This window comes from Eschrichtius robustus, chromosome 10 (assembly GCF_028021215.1).
Source record: "Eschrichtius robustus isolate mEscRob2 chromosome 10, mEscRob2.pri, whole genome shotgun sequence".
NCBI classification, from domain to species: Eukaryota; Metazoa; Chordata; class Mammalia; order Artiodactyla; family Eschrichtiidae; genus Eschrichtius; species Eschrichtius robustus.
In genome coordinates, this window is record NC_090833.1 from 103,662,446 (window position 1) to 103,676,496 (window position 14,051).

A 14,051-nucleotide genomic window follows, 5' to 3' on the forward strand; every position below is an offset into this window, starting at 1 on the left:
CATACTACTATATATAAAATAGATAACTAATAAAGACCTACTGTATAGCATAGGGAACTCTACTCAATATTCTGTAATAACGTATATGGGAAAAGAGTCTGAAAAAGAATATATATACATACATATATATATATACATATATAACTGATTCATTTTGCTGTACACCTGAAACTAACACAACATTGTAAATCAACTATACTCCAATAAAAATTAAAGAAAATACTCCTATAAAAAAGTATTAAAACTTCCCTGAATGTAACCAAAGAAAAAGAAACTATAGTAAAATTAAAGGAATTATTAAACTATGAAGAAATGTGTCTTTCACAAGAGAGATGATTTCCTAAAAGACCCCAAAAAGGCTAAAAAAAAAAAGCTTGTGAGTCATATCTATAATTACTTGTTTCCATTTTAGATGGTATTTATTGACTCTGCTATGAAAAATGAGGACATTCGCTTTTTTTTCTTTTTTTGGCTGCGTTGGGTCTTCGTTGTGGTGCGCGGGCTTCTCATTGCGGTGGCTTCTCTTGCTGCGGAGCAAGGGTTCTAGGTGCGCAGGCTTCAGTAGTTGCAGCACGCAGGCTCAATAGTTGTGGCACACGGGCTAGTTGCCCGCGGCATGTGGGATCTTCCCGGACCAGGGCTCGAACCCGTGTCTCCTGCATTAGCAGGCGGATTCTTAACCACTGCACCACCAGGGAAGTCCCAGGACATTAGCATTTTCACATTTTTTTCTCATCTCCTTTCTTTCCATCTCTTGATTGTATTAATTATATTATTAAATTGTCCATGATTATAACATTTAGATTCTGTCCTATAACTGTAATCCCCATAGTTTTTAATTATTTCTTATTTGAAGGGTTTTAATGCTTACCCATGGTTTTTGCATTCCTGAGCCTTCATTTTATTTTTCTACTAATTAGCTGCGTTTCATTATCATGTCATTTTCTTCCCCCCTAGAAAGGGGACTGAAGTCTCTGACTTATTTCATGCTTGAGAATTTCTGCCTGTTGTCTTTACCAATTTGTACGACATCACAGCTGGGAATAATATTCTTTGGTTCATATTTTCTTTCTCTCAGAATTATGTAAACACTGTTGCATTTCTTCTGATGCTAAATGTTGCTATGGAGAAGGTGAGGGCAGTCTGAATTTTCTGCCACTTAAGAGAAGTTTTAGTACATTTCACAGTTTTTGGAAGAAAATATTATGGGACGGGGGAGTTTCTTCTGGATACCTGCAAAAGTCTTCTTTTTAAGTTTGGTAACTTCGCTAGGCAGTGTCCCAGTGTTGAGCCTTCTGCATGAAATTTTTGTGGAGTACAGTGTATTATTGCAATCATCAGATTCTGTTTTTCCTTTCATTTCAGGGAAATCATGTGTTTTTTATCTTTGAACATATTTTTTATTCCAGTCTCAGGCTCTCTACTTCAGGAACACCAGTTATCCTGGCGTTGGTGTCATGTTGTCACTATGTGCTTTAATTTGTCTTTTCCATCCGCATTCACTGTGCTTATCTCAAACCTTCTTTTGTCAGTATCTCTATTTGAAATTTCTGGCAGAATTCTGTTCTCCGTTCATTATAATCTATGTATTAGTTCTTCAGTGATGTTTTGTTGGTCTTTTTTGGGTAAGCCTGCATCTCCTTTTGTTTTACAGCCCCACCTCTGAGCCCTGGTTTTATTGTGCGCATGTTCTAATTGAGTTATTCCACAGAGTGGGCAGTTTTGAGGGATTGCTGTCTCTGGAGTGATGTTTTCCTTTCCATCGACATCTTTGTCTCCGCATGGTTGGCCTGCTGTTTCTTCTCGTCATATTCATGCTAGTGCCTTTTGGCTCTTTTGGCTCTAAAATAAGGCAGTGACTTTCTTCCCACCACTTTGAGGCTGGTTTGTCCCCCACCCCAGTGACAGCAGTGCCGAGTGCTGGGTATTTATGGCGTGTTCTCTGTAGCCTGAGTTGGGGGTGGAGGGCATGGATCGGGCCTGTGTTCTGCGACTGTGGTGGTGGCCCCGGTGGCGGCCCTGGACTGGGGAGGTGCTGTTGGAGGGGGAGGAGGACCCACTGGAATTGGACAGCTTCCCCAGTTCAGCCTGCAGCCTTGCAGCCCTTATTTCCCTCAGAGAGAGTCAGCCCATTGTTCTTGTTCCCCTGCCACCTGTTTCTTTGTTTCCCAGCACCTTTTCCCACTACTCCCCAGTGGAAGGGCAGGAAGACTTGGCGGCAATCTGCCTCTCTTCAGATCTGGGGTGGTTTAGTGAGAATCCTCCTGGGGCCGGGCCAGGGCTGGGAGACTAGCCACGTGTGGTGCCTCCTGCATTCCTTTCCTTGCCTCTGGTTTGGAAGTTATTATACCAGATTATGTCTCTTTCCTTGTTTGCTTGCTGTGGGTGACTATTTTTTTTTTTTTTTTTGGCTTGCTTTTTACTATTTTTTTTTTTTTTAACTCAAAAGTTAGTTATCAGTTGAAGGAAAAATGCTGCCATTTCAGTTCTCCATCTTAATTCAGAAATCTTTATTTTTATATAGTGTTTCAACATACCTTATCTTTCTTAGTACTCAAAGAAAGCTCTGTGGATTTGTTTTCCTCTTTCCAATATAAGGAAGGCGACCTAGTGAGATCAGTGAGGTACAGATTGGACTTCTCCCACCAAGCCCAGTGGTCCTTCTGTTGCCAGAGCTGCACTTTTCCTAGTTACCAGCACCCACGGCAGGGAAGACAAAGGCCAGGATTTTTGAGTCCTCAGGGCCTCCACCTCCACCCTGAGGCCTGGCTTTGTCTTCGGTCTGCAAGTTTCAGGGATTTTTATACACCTCTCCTGAGGTAGGCTCTGGAAGTTGCCCCCTTGGCTCTCCCAGACCATGTGTGTCTGTTTTACCCCTCACTGGTTAACCTTTCGTGGGGACTGTCCACCGGGGAGACATTCCTATTAGGCTGACGGGTCACAGCCTTAGAATGGGGAGGGGATGGGGGCTGGAGGAAGACCAGTCTATTTGACAGTCCTCTGCAGCAATGAGCTGTGGGGAGAGAGCCCGCAGGGGGGTGGCAGCTGCCTTGTGGTAGTTAGTTGGGTACTGAGAGCACAGGTACCTCAGAGACCCCCTGCTGTCTGTCCCCAAGAGGAGTATAAGAGAACTTGATGCCTCTTTTTACATCCTTTGGATTTCAAGTGGGGAGGAGACAGTTGAGGAGAAGGCTTAAGATGATTCACTAAGGCCAGTGAGTAGTGCAGCCAAGGCCTTCGGGAGCCATCATTCATGTCACTGTAGCCTCTCCTTTTCCCCTGCCCCCTCACCTGCACCTCCTTATCCACCCCTCTGACCCCCGTGGTCATTCTCTAGTGTGGACCATCAGTCTTTTCTCAGTTTTAACTCAAGTGCTTTGTAAAAGCCCAATTCAGACTGCCCTTGCACACACGCCACGCCTTGGCCTGCCGCTGACCAGCATTGCAGCTGAAGAGTTCAAGTCTTCCCATTCACTGTGCTCCCACATAGCCCGTGCTTTGAGGGGGCACAGAGTAGGCATAGGGTGCTGCACAGAGGAGGTAGGGTCCCAAACACATCCTTTGCCCATTTCCCGTGACTTACCAGTTGGCCTTGGAAACCGCTGTGCCTCAGCCATGTTTGTCTCTGGAGCGTTAGATCTTACCTTCCGCGTTCCATTCCTCGGCCCAGAGGAATCCGAGAGGGAGAACGGTGGGCTGTCTGGCCACCTCGCGGTCAGGGAAGGGAGTGGGTTTTGGGAGGCCTAGCGGCTCCCAGGCCCCCCGGGTCTCTGTTGCCTGTTCTGCTCACATCAATGTCCAGTCCCTGGACCGAGCATCACGGAAAGTCACTACTCTGTCCCCACGAAGAGAAGTAAATGTTTGCTCATCTCTGAGACAGGGGGTGGGCATGGAAAAAATGCAGCACAGTAAATATAAGAGTAAATTTATGTCCACGGGACAGAAGTGCCACTTCCAGGATGAGATATTTCTGAGCCAAGTGAAGGGACCACAGGCAGGTGGAATCTGATTTAGGAGCCTCCAAGGTAGGAAGGCACTTCTGAAGCTCCACAGAGGGTCCAGAGCAAAAGCATCTCCTGTCGACTCTCACCTCACCCCGCACCCGACCCCGCCCTGGGGAGGGTTGGGTCTGGCGCCTTGAAGACAGACCTAAGGCACTAAAATAATTTACTTCTTGGAACCTGAGCCAGGTGAACAAAGGGGTGGAGAAGGCTCCAGCTTCTCTTTAGTCGGGGAGCCTGGTCCTCTGAGCCAACAGCATACTCGAGCTTTTGTCTGTCGGCAGCTTGTTTTTAATGCCTGGCCCCTTGGGCTCTTCTTACTCCTCCTGGAAGGAAGGTGGCCTTGAGGGCGGCTGGCTCAGCTCCCCGGGGGAACGGCCCACCCGGGGCCGCCCATTTCCATGGACTTAATAGAACGGGCTTGGGCTTCCTCCTGCAGCTGGAGCTGGAGGCGAGGACCCCTGCCCAGCCTCACCATCCCGCTGCTCCGGAGCTGTATGTGTCCTCTTCCTGTCTTCTTTCTTTCCTCCAAAGAATCCCTTATAAACTTTCTTTTTTTCCCTAAGAATGACTTACATCTCCTTTGGAGCAGAAAGCTCCCCTTTCATGTCTGCCAAAAAAGCCAGGGTCACTTGGATTTGAAGTGTCTTTAACGTGTCCAGGATCCCTGGACCAGGGCTCCTTACCGCCCTCCAGCTGTTTCTAGATTCTCCTCTGCCTCTCCGGGGTGGGGTGGGGTGGGGTGGGCATCGTGTCTGGAGTGAGGGCCAGGTGGGAGGGCTCCGCCCCACCCACTCCCAGCTGCCGGCGGAGGGGCCCAGGGGCCCCTGGGTCACTGAAGAGCACACGCCGAGTCGATGCTTACCTTGACGTGAATGCCTGCCCGGGTACAGCTGTAAGTACCCCAGGTGTCTCGGCCTTGAAGTGTTTTTGCGTGTCTCTTGTTTGTGAGTGTTCTGAAGTTGCTGCAGATGAATTTGATTGCTTGTTTTGTTGAAGTGATTCTGCAGAGGGAACCCTGTAACACAGCCTGTCTGTGTTACACACTTGGGGGGTTTCCTCCACAGGTCTTCAGGGCATCTTACGCCTAGATTTGGGGTGCCTGCTGGGACTGGTAGAAACTGGGGTGGATCTGCCCAGAGACATGCGGGCTTTGGTGGCTTCTGCATGGGACCTGGGGCATGTATGTGTGTGTCTCCACACAGAGGGGACAGTGGCTAAGAGTGCCCTGACTTTAGTGTCGTTCAGACCTGCCTGCAGTTCATGAAAAATTCGATTTCTGGTCTACTTGCTGGTCATGGACCACGTTCCCTAATCCCCAAACCCCAGTTTCCTCATCTGTTATGTGGGGATAAATGTCCTGCCTTCTCTTAAAGGAATCAGCGAGTGTCAGGTGCTTCAAGTAAGGTCACACTGGGACTGCTAGCTGCTGTCCCCATCTCTTTGCCCCCCCTTTCCTAAACCCATGCAGCCCTCCTCCCCTTTGTTTTAACAGTACAGCACACGCCTTAGACAAGTCACAGTGTGGTCGGGCGGAGAACAGCTTTCTTTGTACAGTGGAGTTTAGCTGTTTTGGATAAGATCCACCCTACTCACTATAGGTTAACTTTTGGGTCTTGGTGGAGATTTGAGAGTTTTTAGTCTCCAAGTAGCACTTGTACAGACTATCGTTTTGGCTGATGCCTAATCCATTCATTTGTGTGACTCAAAGTATATTCACTGGAGAGTGATGGTATAAACGTCTCCAGATTCTGTGCGTGCCCCATGTGTGGAACCTAAAGCCTGGAATGTCCCGGGCATGCTTGTGGTCGGGGACCTGTGCGATGTAGGCGTGGAGTAAAGTCGGCCACTATGCTTCCATTGGCAGCTTAATATCTGAGAGGGAGTCAAAGTGGAGGAACCCTGACAATTATAAGTCTTATAGTAATCATAGCCATGTTTTATCGAGTGCTTTCTTGAGTCTAGTCCATTGCCAAAGCTCATGTCGTTAAATCTTCACAAGAGTCCAATGAGGTGGGTACAAATTTTATAGATGAGAAAACGGAGGTGCGGAGAGAGAGGCTACGTAACTTGGCCAAGGTCACTTCTGGGAAGCAGCAGTGTGGAAATTCAAGCCAGGTCTTCCTGACCGTAAAGGTCATGGTACGCTCTATCACCACTCTGGGTGATTGTAGAATGTTGACTCTGGTTAAATAACTCGCCCAAGATCACACAGCTGGTAAACGGCAGAGTCAGGATGCAAGTAAGCCTGCTCTTAACCACTTTGCTCTGGTTCCTCTGTCCCAGGCAAGGTCCGGAAGATGGAGTGACCCACGTGAGGCATCATGCCAGAGCCCCGGGTGCCCCGGGGAGGCATGGGAATAACTGCAGTGCCTGGGCTCCTGGGCCTGGATTAAATAGGAGGCTCATTTTCCCCTCCTGGTATTTGTTTATTCACAAATTAAATTATAACTATACTAAGGGAAATGATTAACAAAAGAAAAATCATCCATCCTGCTACTGGAAGCTTTCATTTTTTTCTTTGTTCCTTCTCAGTTCTTAACTCTGATTACATAATTGTTCTGCTTCTTTATTTAACATTAAACTCACGATTCTCCTTTTTATAGCTGCATACTATTGCGTGAAATTGATATAATCCACTTGACCACAACACATCTTTCTGCCAATAGCCTTTTTATTTTTGGATTGCTTCTCTTAGTGTAAATTCTAGAAGTAGAGTTATTAAAGGATTTAAATACATTTATTGTCATATAACTTGTCCAGAGTCATATTATGTATACAGCCCCCAGAAGTATGTTATTCTGTTGTTTAACCTCACTAACATTTGGTTTTATATCTTTTTTTAAAAATGTGTTCTGCTATTTTAATAAGTAGCAAAGTAGCACCCTCCATCTTTTAAATTTGTATTCTTAACAAGCCAGGGAGACTGAGTATTTTTCATGTTGGTTCCCTAATTTAGGTAGTATAGAAATAATCCTTTGGCGTGTTTGATGGTGTATATTTTTCCCAGTCTGTTTTTTTATCCCCCCTCTTTAAGTGGTAGTGTTCAGGGTTTTTTTTTAGATTTTCCTTTGGAGAATTTCAAACATATACAAAAGTAGAGAGAATAGTATCATGGATTCCCACCTACCCATCACTCAGTTCCAACAATTACCAACTCATGCCCAGTCTTGTCTCATCTATACTCTAATGCAAATATCCACTCCTTGGTTATTTTGAAGCAAATCCCAAGTAAGATATTTAATCCATGATAATTTCAGTATCTCTAAAAAGATAAAGACTTTAAACACCCATAGTTTTTCTATACTTTTTTCTTTTCAAATTTGGTCAAACCTATTGAATTTGTTCTTATTTTATTTTCTGTTTCAAAAGAAGGATTTTTCTCAAGAGCTAGGCAGAGGCATTAGAGAAGGAGTGAAGGGTCAGTTTTGATACCAACTGGATTCAGTGTCTGAAGAGAGACCCTCGGGTTTGGAGCGCAGCTGATGGGTCTGGTGTGGAAGGAGAGGATGGGTGTCCTAAGCCTTGCCCTCACCTGGCCTTCTCCTCTTGCAGCCTCACCTGTCACCATGAAGCTGCTGCACCCAGCCCTCCCCAGCTGCCTCCTGCTGGCTCTGCTCGGCGTGTGGACAGCTGCCCCTGAGGCTCACGCTGTGTCCGTGGGGACACCCGCCATCAGCGCAGCCTCTTTCTTGCAGAACCTCATGCATCGCTACGGGGAGGGCGACAGCCTCACCCTGCAGCAGCTGAAGGCCCTGCTCAACCACCTGGATGTGGGAGTGGGCCGGGACAACGTCTCCCAGTCCGTGCAGGGACCGAGGAACCTCTCGACGGTAAGGCTCCTGGCTCTGCCCAGCACCGTCTCTGTCCTTTCAAGGTTCCCAATCTAGTTGGGGGCAGGCGAGCCTTGATGACAGAGCAGAGGGGCCGCTTCTTCCCCCGCGGTCGGGATCAGCTAGTCTGAGTCTCCAGCAGCGCCTCCCGACCTCCTACATGGGTGTTTTGAAGCCCTTAGCAAAGGGCAGCCGTGAAGTAGGGGCTCTCAGCCCTCCAGGCCCTTCCTCAGAGCTGCACTGGGATCTCCTGGAACTGCTGGTAAGCTGGAGCTCCCGGGTCAGCTAATATTTCTAAGAGAGTTTCTGCAAAGCCCTTTGCCCGTTATCCTAGGTGAGCCTCAAAGTACCTCTATGTGCAGGTGGCAGATCTTCACTATATCCTGTGTATACTGAGATACTAAGGGACCCACAGTGAGTTCTGGAGGGACCAGGATTAAGACTCAGGTCTTTTGGCTCCTGGTTCTCTGTTCTGTCTTCCATATCATCTTGGCTAATCAGAGTCTGAGGCTGTGTATGGCAGCCAAATATAAGTCAGCCAGCAACGTCTTTATCTATCTACTTTGTTCCCTGTGCTGAGTGTTGTGAGAAAGAGAGAAAAATGAGTCATGTTTAGGGAGTTTACTGTTAAGATGGGGAGCTCAGCCAACCAAGAACAGAGTTAACTGATATTCAAATGAAGCGCTAGATGCTGTGGCTTGGATAGTCATTATAGGATTCAGAAATGAGAGAAGCGCCGTGAGTGTGCACGAGATGGTCAAGGAAGCTTCTGTGTGGGGCGTCCTGGAGCTTCACCTTGAAGGAGAACAGAGTTTGGAGAGACCGAGTGGCCAGGCTGGGGGGGGGCCATGTGGCGTGTATGCAGAACCACGGGGGCGTGGTGCACATCTGAGTCGGAGGGGCGGCTGCCTTGGGGGGTGCTCGTGCAGCCTGACCCCAGAGGCCTTCCGGCTCAGCAGCAGGATCTTGGGGTCACCGAGTCCAGCCCCCAGCATTTTTTTTTTTTTTAAGATTTTTTTGATGTGGACCATTTTTAAAGTCTTTACTGAATTTGTTACAATATTGCTTCAGTTTTATGTTTTTTGGTTTTCTGGCCGCAAGGCATGTGGGATCCCAGCCTCCCTGACCAGGGATTGAACCCGCACCCCCTGCATTGGAAGGCGAAGTCTTAACCACTGGACCGCCAGGGATGTCCCAGCCCCCAGCTTTGTAGGCCCAGAAACCCTCACTCGTCGGCACTCACAGAGGGCTGGCTCCCTCAGAGACAGAGCCACGTAAAACCAAACTCAGCGAAAGACCGACGTGTAACTGTCTAATTAGAAGTAAAATGGCAGTGTTTCACGGGAACGGTGTGTGAGAACCACTTAACCTGATGCCTCCCAAGGGAACTGAGAGCTCATGCCCACTGGGTAGCCCACACTTGCTCCATGGCAGACCCTGAGTCTTCAGATTTCCCCCGCTTCCTTCCCCAATCTCTGCCAACACATCCTGCAGGCTGGGGACATTACTGTATATGGTCCAGGAGACTACTGTTCCCCTTAGACACCTGTGCTCAATAGCTCTGGAGAAGTATGTGAAATCTGCATTTTACTGTAATAGCTCCCTGGGCTGTTGTAATGTGGCCAGATTTGGTATCTGGGAGAAGCTGTATCTTCAGGAATGCACATAGAGGCATGTTTTCCAGAAGCCACACCCTGGTCATAATGATTGGAATTCAGTTGTTCCCAGAACTTCTGGGTAGCCATTTACAGATGGGTGAGTGGAAGGTATGTATGGGTGGCTGATCTCTAAGATTACTTATCAGTCTTTCAAGTTTAGGGACCACTTTGCTCTCATCCTTGGAAATTAGTCTGCAGGTTCCGTGAAATTTGAACAGTTGCATCTTCTGTTTTCCGTCTGGGAAGGCTCATCAGGGGCAAGGTGTGACTTTGGTTCCTAAGAGGCTTTCTGCCCCTCCCACTTGGTTTCAGTGCTTCAGTTCTGGAGACCTCTTTGCTGCCCACAACCTCAGCGACCAGTTGCGGATTGGGGGGCGTGAGTTCCAGGAGTTCTGCCCCACCATCCTCCAGCAGCTGGATTCCCGGGCCTGCTCCTCCGAGAACCAGGAGAATGAGGAGAACGAGCAGACGGAAGAGGGGAGGCCCAGCTCAGTTGAAGGTGAGCCGGCACGGGAAGGCAGGGCCTGGTCCGTACAAGCACGAGGACCACCGGGCTGATCAGATAGAGCTGCCCGCTGAATGTTTGGCCGCTTATCATCCTCTTATCATCGTCGGGAGGGGCGAGTTGGAGTAATGACTATACAGGTATCTCGTGTGCTCCCAAGACCGGTCCAGCACATTGCCAGGCCAGGCAGCGTGGCTGGTGAGCGTGCCATCGTGGGGCTTTTGGACCAGCCTCGAGGTGCTCTTTTTGGTCACTTTTCCATTTTGGTTTTCATTAAACTACCAGGGGGCCAACACCTTGATTTTTGAGTTTAGCATTTAGGGCCTTTCACAGTCTGCCCTCGGCCCACTTCATCCTCCTCCCCCTCCCCTGCCCGGTACCCCTGCTCCAGCCGCAGTGGTTCACCGTGGCCTGTGTGTGCACATGGCTCCCTTGGGCCTGGATCGACCTTCTGCTGTCCAGTCATGCTGGTGTGAGCGGCCTGGCACTTGGTACCTAGCACGTGCCACCTGTGTCACACCCCACGTCGTTTCCTGCTGTCGTTATTTAACTCCTATGGTCTATAGCCTTTCATGTTTTCATCTGCCCCTCCGTCTGAAAGGTAAGCTGCTTTTGGATAGCAGCTTTGGTGTATATTTTTAGGCTTCTCCACAGCACCCAGCAACAGGTGGACTCGGCAAGCATTTACTGATGGGTTGGCGGATCTCTGTCTGCCCTGATTGCCGCTGAGTTCAGAACGGGCCGCCCCCGGCAGCAAGAGTACCTCCACCCTCAGTAATGGAGGCCCTCGTCTGTTCTTGTTCCTCCACAGTGTGGGGCTTTGGCTTCCTCAGTGTCTCACTGATTAACCTGGCCTCTCTCCTGGGAGTGCTCGTCCTGCCGTGCACGGAGAAAGCGTTTTTCAGCCGTGTGCTCACTTACTTCATCGCCCTGTCCATTGGAACGCTGCTCTCTAACGCGCTCTTCCAGCTCATCCCAGAGGTGCAGTAGCAAAGAAGCGTGCGCGTCCTCTCTCCCTGGGGCGTCCCCGCCCCGCCCCTGTGCTCCAAGGCACCTGACAGCCGCCACCTGAACCATTAACTTCTTCCTCATGTCAAGGGATGCAAATGACTTCTGCCTCTGGATCTCAAGGGCCTCCTCTCACTCCTGGGGCACCCAGGTTTGCCTCTGGCCTCTTCAGGGGATGTCAGATGCAAGGCTCTCAGCGCTTGTCCCCCATGCTGGGGACCTGTCAGCCTCCTTCCCCAGTCAGTGCCTTTCCTAAGCCCTGTCGGCAGGACTGGAAAGGAAAGCAGCCGGTGGTGGCTGTCCCTGCCCTTGGTCCTCCGGACCCCGCCTCTGTTCTAAGTAGAGGACCTGGCCATACTCAGGTGTGGCCACCAAGAGATGATCCACCTGGAATGAGGTGGAAGGAAAGGGGTTACTGACTGAAAAGTTGTATTGACCTAAAAAGTACGTGATCCTTTTTTTTTAAGCAGGCCCTAATCCACAGTATAGAGGGCCAAACATAGCATCAAGACTATTTAATGAAAAAAGCGAAATCAAAATTACCAAATTAAGGAGAGGGACCCACCGTCCTTCACACCTTGCATCTTGACTTTTTCCTGATAGGACTGACTTCCTGGTACCCTTACTTGACTGTTCTGAAATGTTTGTTGATTTTGTTCTTTAATTGTAACCACTGAGGAGCTAAAAAAAATAAGACCCAAGGTGACAGTCTGCCCACCTGTCAGCTCAGGCAAGGACGTGCAGTGGGGCGATGGGTGATGTGTGGACCTTCTTTGGGAATGTTGATGGCCGCCTTCCATAGGCAGCTGCCTGCCCTTTCCCAATCAGAAGACTCTATGGGATGCCCAGCCTTGCCTTGCCTGTTCCCTCTTCATGATGAGGGGAGAAATCTGGTTTAAGGTGAACCATCTTGATGCTATATCAGAATTCCACATGAATCTAGCAAGCACTTCTCAGGGCAGGCCTCATCTTGGGCTACTTTTTTTTTCAGCTCCAGAAATTAAATTTATTAATTTTTTTTCAAGATTGGAAATGAAGTGCTGTGTTGCCTGTTGAATGGGAATACAATAATGGTACATACTCCGCCCCTGGGCTCACAGGGGAGGCCTCATCCTGGCTCACTTTTGTCCTGCCCGGAGTGTGTGACGCTGGGAAATGGTAGAGGAAATATTTTTCGACGGGGTGATCTTGGAACTCTCTTCTCTACACTGCAGCCCTCTCAAAGCAAATGGAAACAAACAAATAAAGCAAAACCTGAGGGAGTTCCCTGGTGGCCTAGTGGTTAGGATTCCGGGTTTCCTGTGCCATGGCCCAGGTTCATTCCCTGGTCGGGCAACTGAGATCCTGCAAGTTTCGGGGCATAGCCGAAAACAAAAACAAAAAACAAAACAAGGTCATAGGAAAAAAAAAAAAAAAGGCAACAGAACCTGAGATGTTAAGAGAATGGATTTTGTGGCCATCGGGCCTTACTTGTCCGTCCCTTCTGCCCTGCACGTCCGACTTTGTTGAGTCCTGCACAGAGCAGACCGGGTGCGGGGAGTGTCCCACGTGCCTGCATAGCGAGGGTCAGACGTGCCAACACGGCAGCCCAATGGTCGATCGGTCTCTTCCCCTTGCTCTGGTTTCCTGTTCCATAGAGCTCTCGAGTCCAAAGTCTGCTGGGCAGCCCCTGGCTAGGCCTGAGCACGCCTCGGCTACAGGCCAAGGCAGGACCTGCCCTGCCAGGCACAGCAGCCAGCAGGTGGGACTCAGCCACCAGGCAGCAGGGGCGAGAGACGCGGGGTTCCAAGGCCACCTCGAGTTCCTCCCCGTTTCTCCTGAGCTGATTGAAGGAAATTTCATCGGACTTGAATCACTAACAAATGTTCTGTTTCTCTCTCCCACCCTGCTTGTCTCTCTGATTTTTCTTGTTTTGCCTCCTTTGTTAATATCCACCAAAACCCCCTCCCACTCTACCTCCCGCCCTCTCCACCTCTCTCCCTGAATGGCGGCGGCTGTGCCGTGGGGCTTTCGCCCTTGTCCCTGTCCTGGGTGGGGCTGGCTCCCCCTCCCCGGCAGTCTGGGGGTACGGTCTCCTCTGTGTGACCGTCATCTCCCTCTGCTCCCTGATGGGGGCCAGCGTGGTGCCCTTCATGAAGAAGACTTTTTACAAGAGGCTGCTGCTCTACTTCATAGCTCTGGCGATTGGAACCCTCTACTCCAACGCCCTCTTCCAGCTCATCCCCGAGGTATGGCAAGCCAGGGCCCTTGCACAGGAGCACGCCGCCTCCTGGGGGATGGCGGGACACAGTGGGAGGGCCCTCCGTCTCCACAGAAGGCCTAGAGAGGAGGTCCTCTCCTTTTGGAAAGTGAAGCTAGGACGTAGGCACGAGCGAGGAGAGGCAGCTTAGAGAAGGTTTGAGAGCTGGTTTAAGTCCCAGCTCCACCGGCCACAAGTTCTGTGCCCTTGGGCAAGTCACCTGACCTCTCTGTGCTTCCGTTTCCTCATACGTAAAACGGGAAGAGTAATAAGGGCGGACCTCAGGGTGATGCCGTGAGGGTTACGTGAGTTAATGTTTCTTAAACACCTGGTGCTCACTATCTGTTGGGTGGAGAGAGGTAGTGTAGTTAGGTCACGTTATGGCTCCCAATTTGGAGCTTTTGGCACCAAAAACAGAATCCATAGGTCTCAATGAAAAGCTCACTTCTCCTCCGTAGGGCATTAAATTCTAAAGACAATCTGTCTTTTGCATCAGAAAATAAGCTAGAGAGGTATGAGGATTAAATAATGAGCTCCTAATCCATGGAAGGGCCTTTATATAATAGGTGTGCAGTAAAGTTTTGCTGTTGGCAAAAAAAAAAAAAAGAAGAAGAAAAGAAGCTAGAGAGAACCCACCAGTCTGGCCTCACACACGTTGATGGCACCTTTGCCCCTTCGCCTGGGCTAACCAGGAAACCCTTCATGAGAGAGGAGGAGCCCAGTGTCTGTAAGACTTACAAGGGCCTTGGAGGAGTTTCTGATCCCGTGTGGTCTCTGCGTAGACCTGCTGATGGCAGGAATCCTGAG

At 49.4% G+C, this 14,051-nt stretch overlaps 1 protein-coding gene across 1 annotated transcript in view; it reads left to right on the forward strand.

Annotated features, from left to right (window-relative positions):
* SLC39A14 (solute carrier family 39 member 14) overlaps positions 1 to 14,051 on the forward strand; it is a 45,153-nt gene that overhangs the window by 23,125 nt on the left and 7,977 nt on the right. The window contains exons 2-4 of the mRNA XM_068552066.1: positions 7,557 to 7,834; positions 9,805 to 9,991; positions 13,064 to 13,233. Of these exons, the coding sequence (XP_068408167.1) occupies positions 7,571 to 7,834; positions 9,805 to 9,991; positions 13,064 to 13,233 (621 nt within the window). The 5' untranslated portion in view covers positions 7,557 to 7,570. The remainder of the gene's footprint in view (positions 1 to 7,556; positions 7,835 to 9,804; positions 9,992 to 13,063; positions 13,234 to 14,051) is intronic.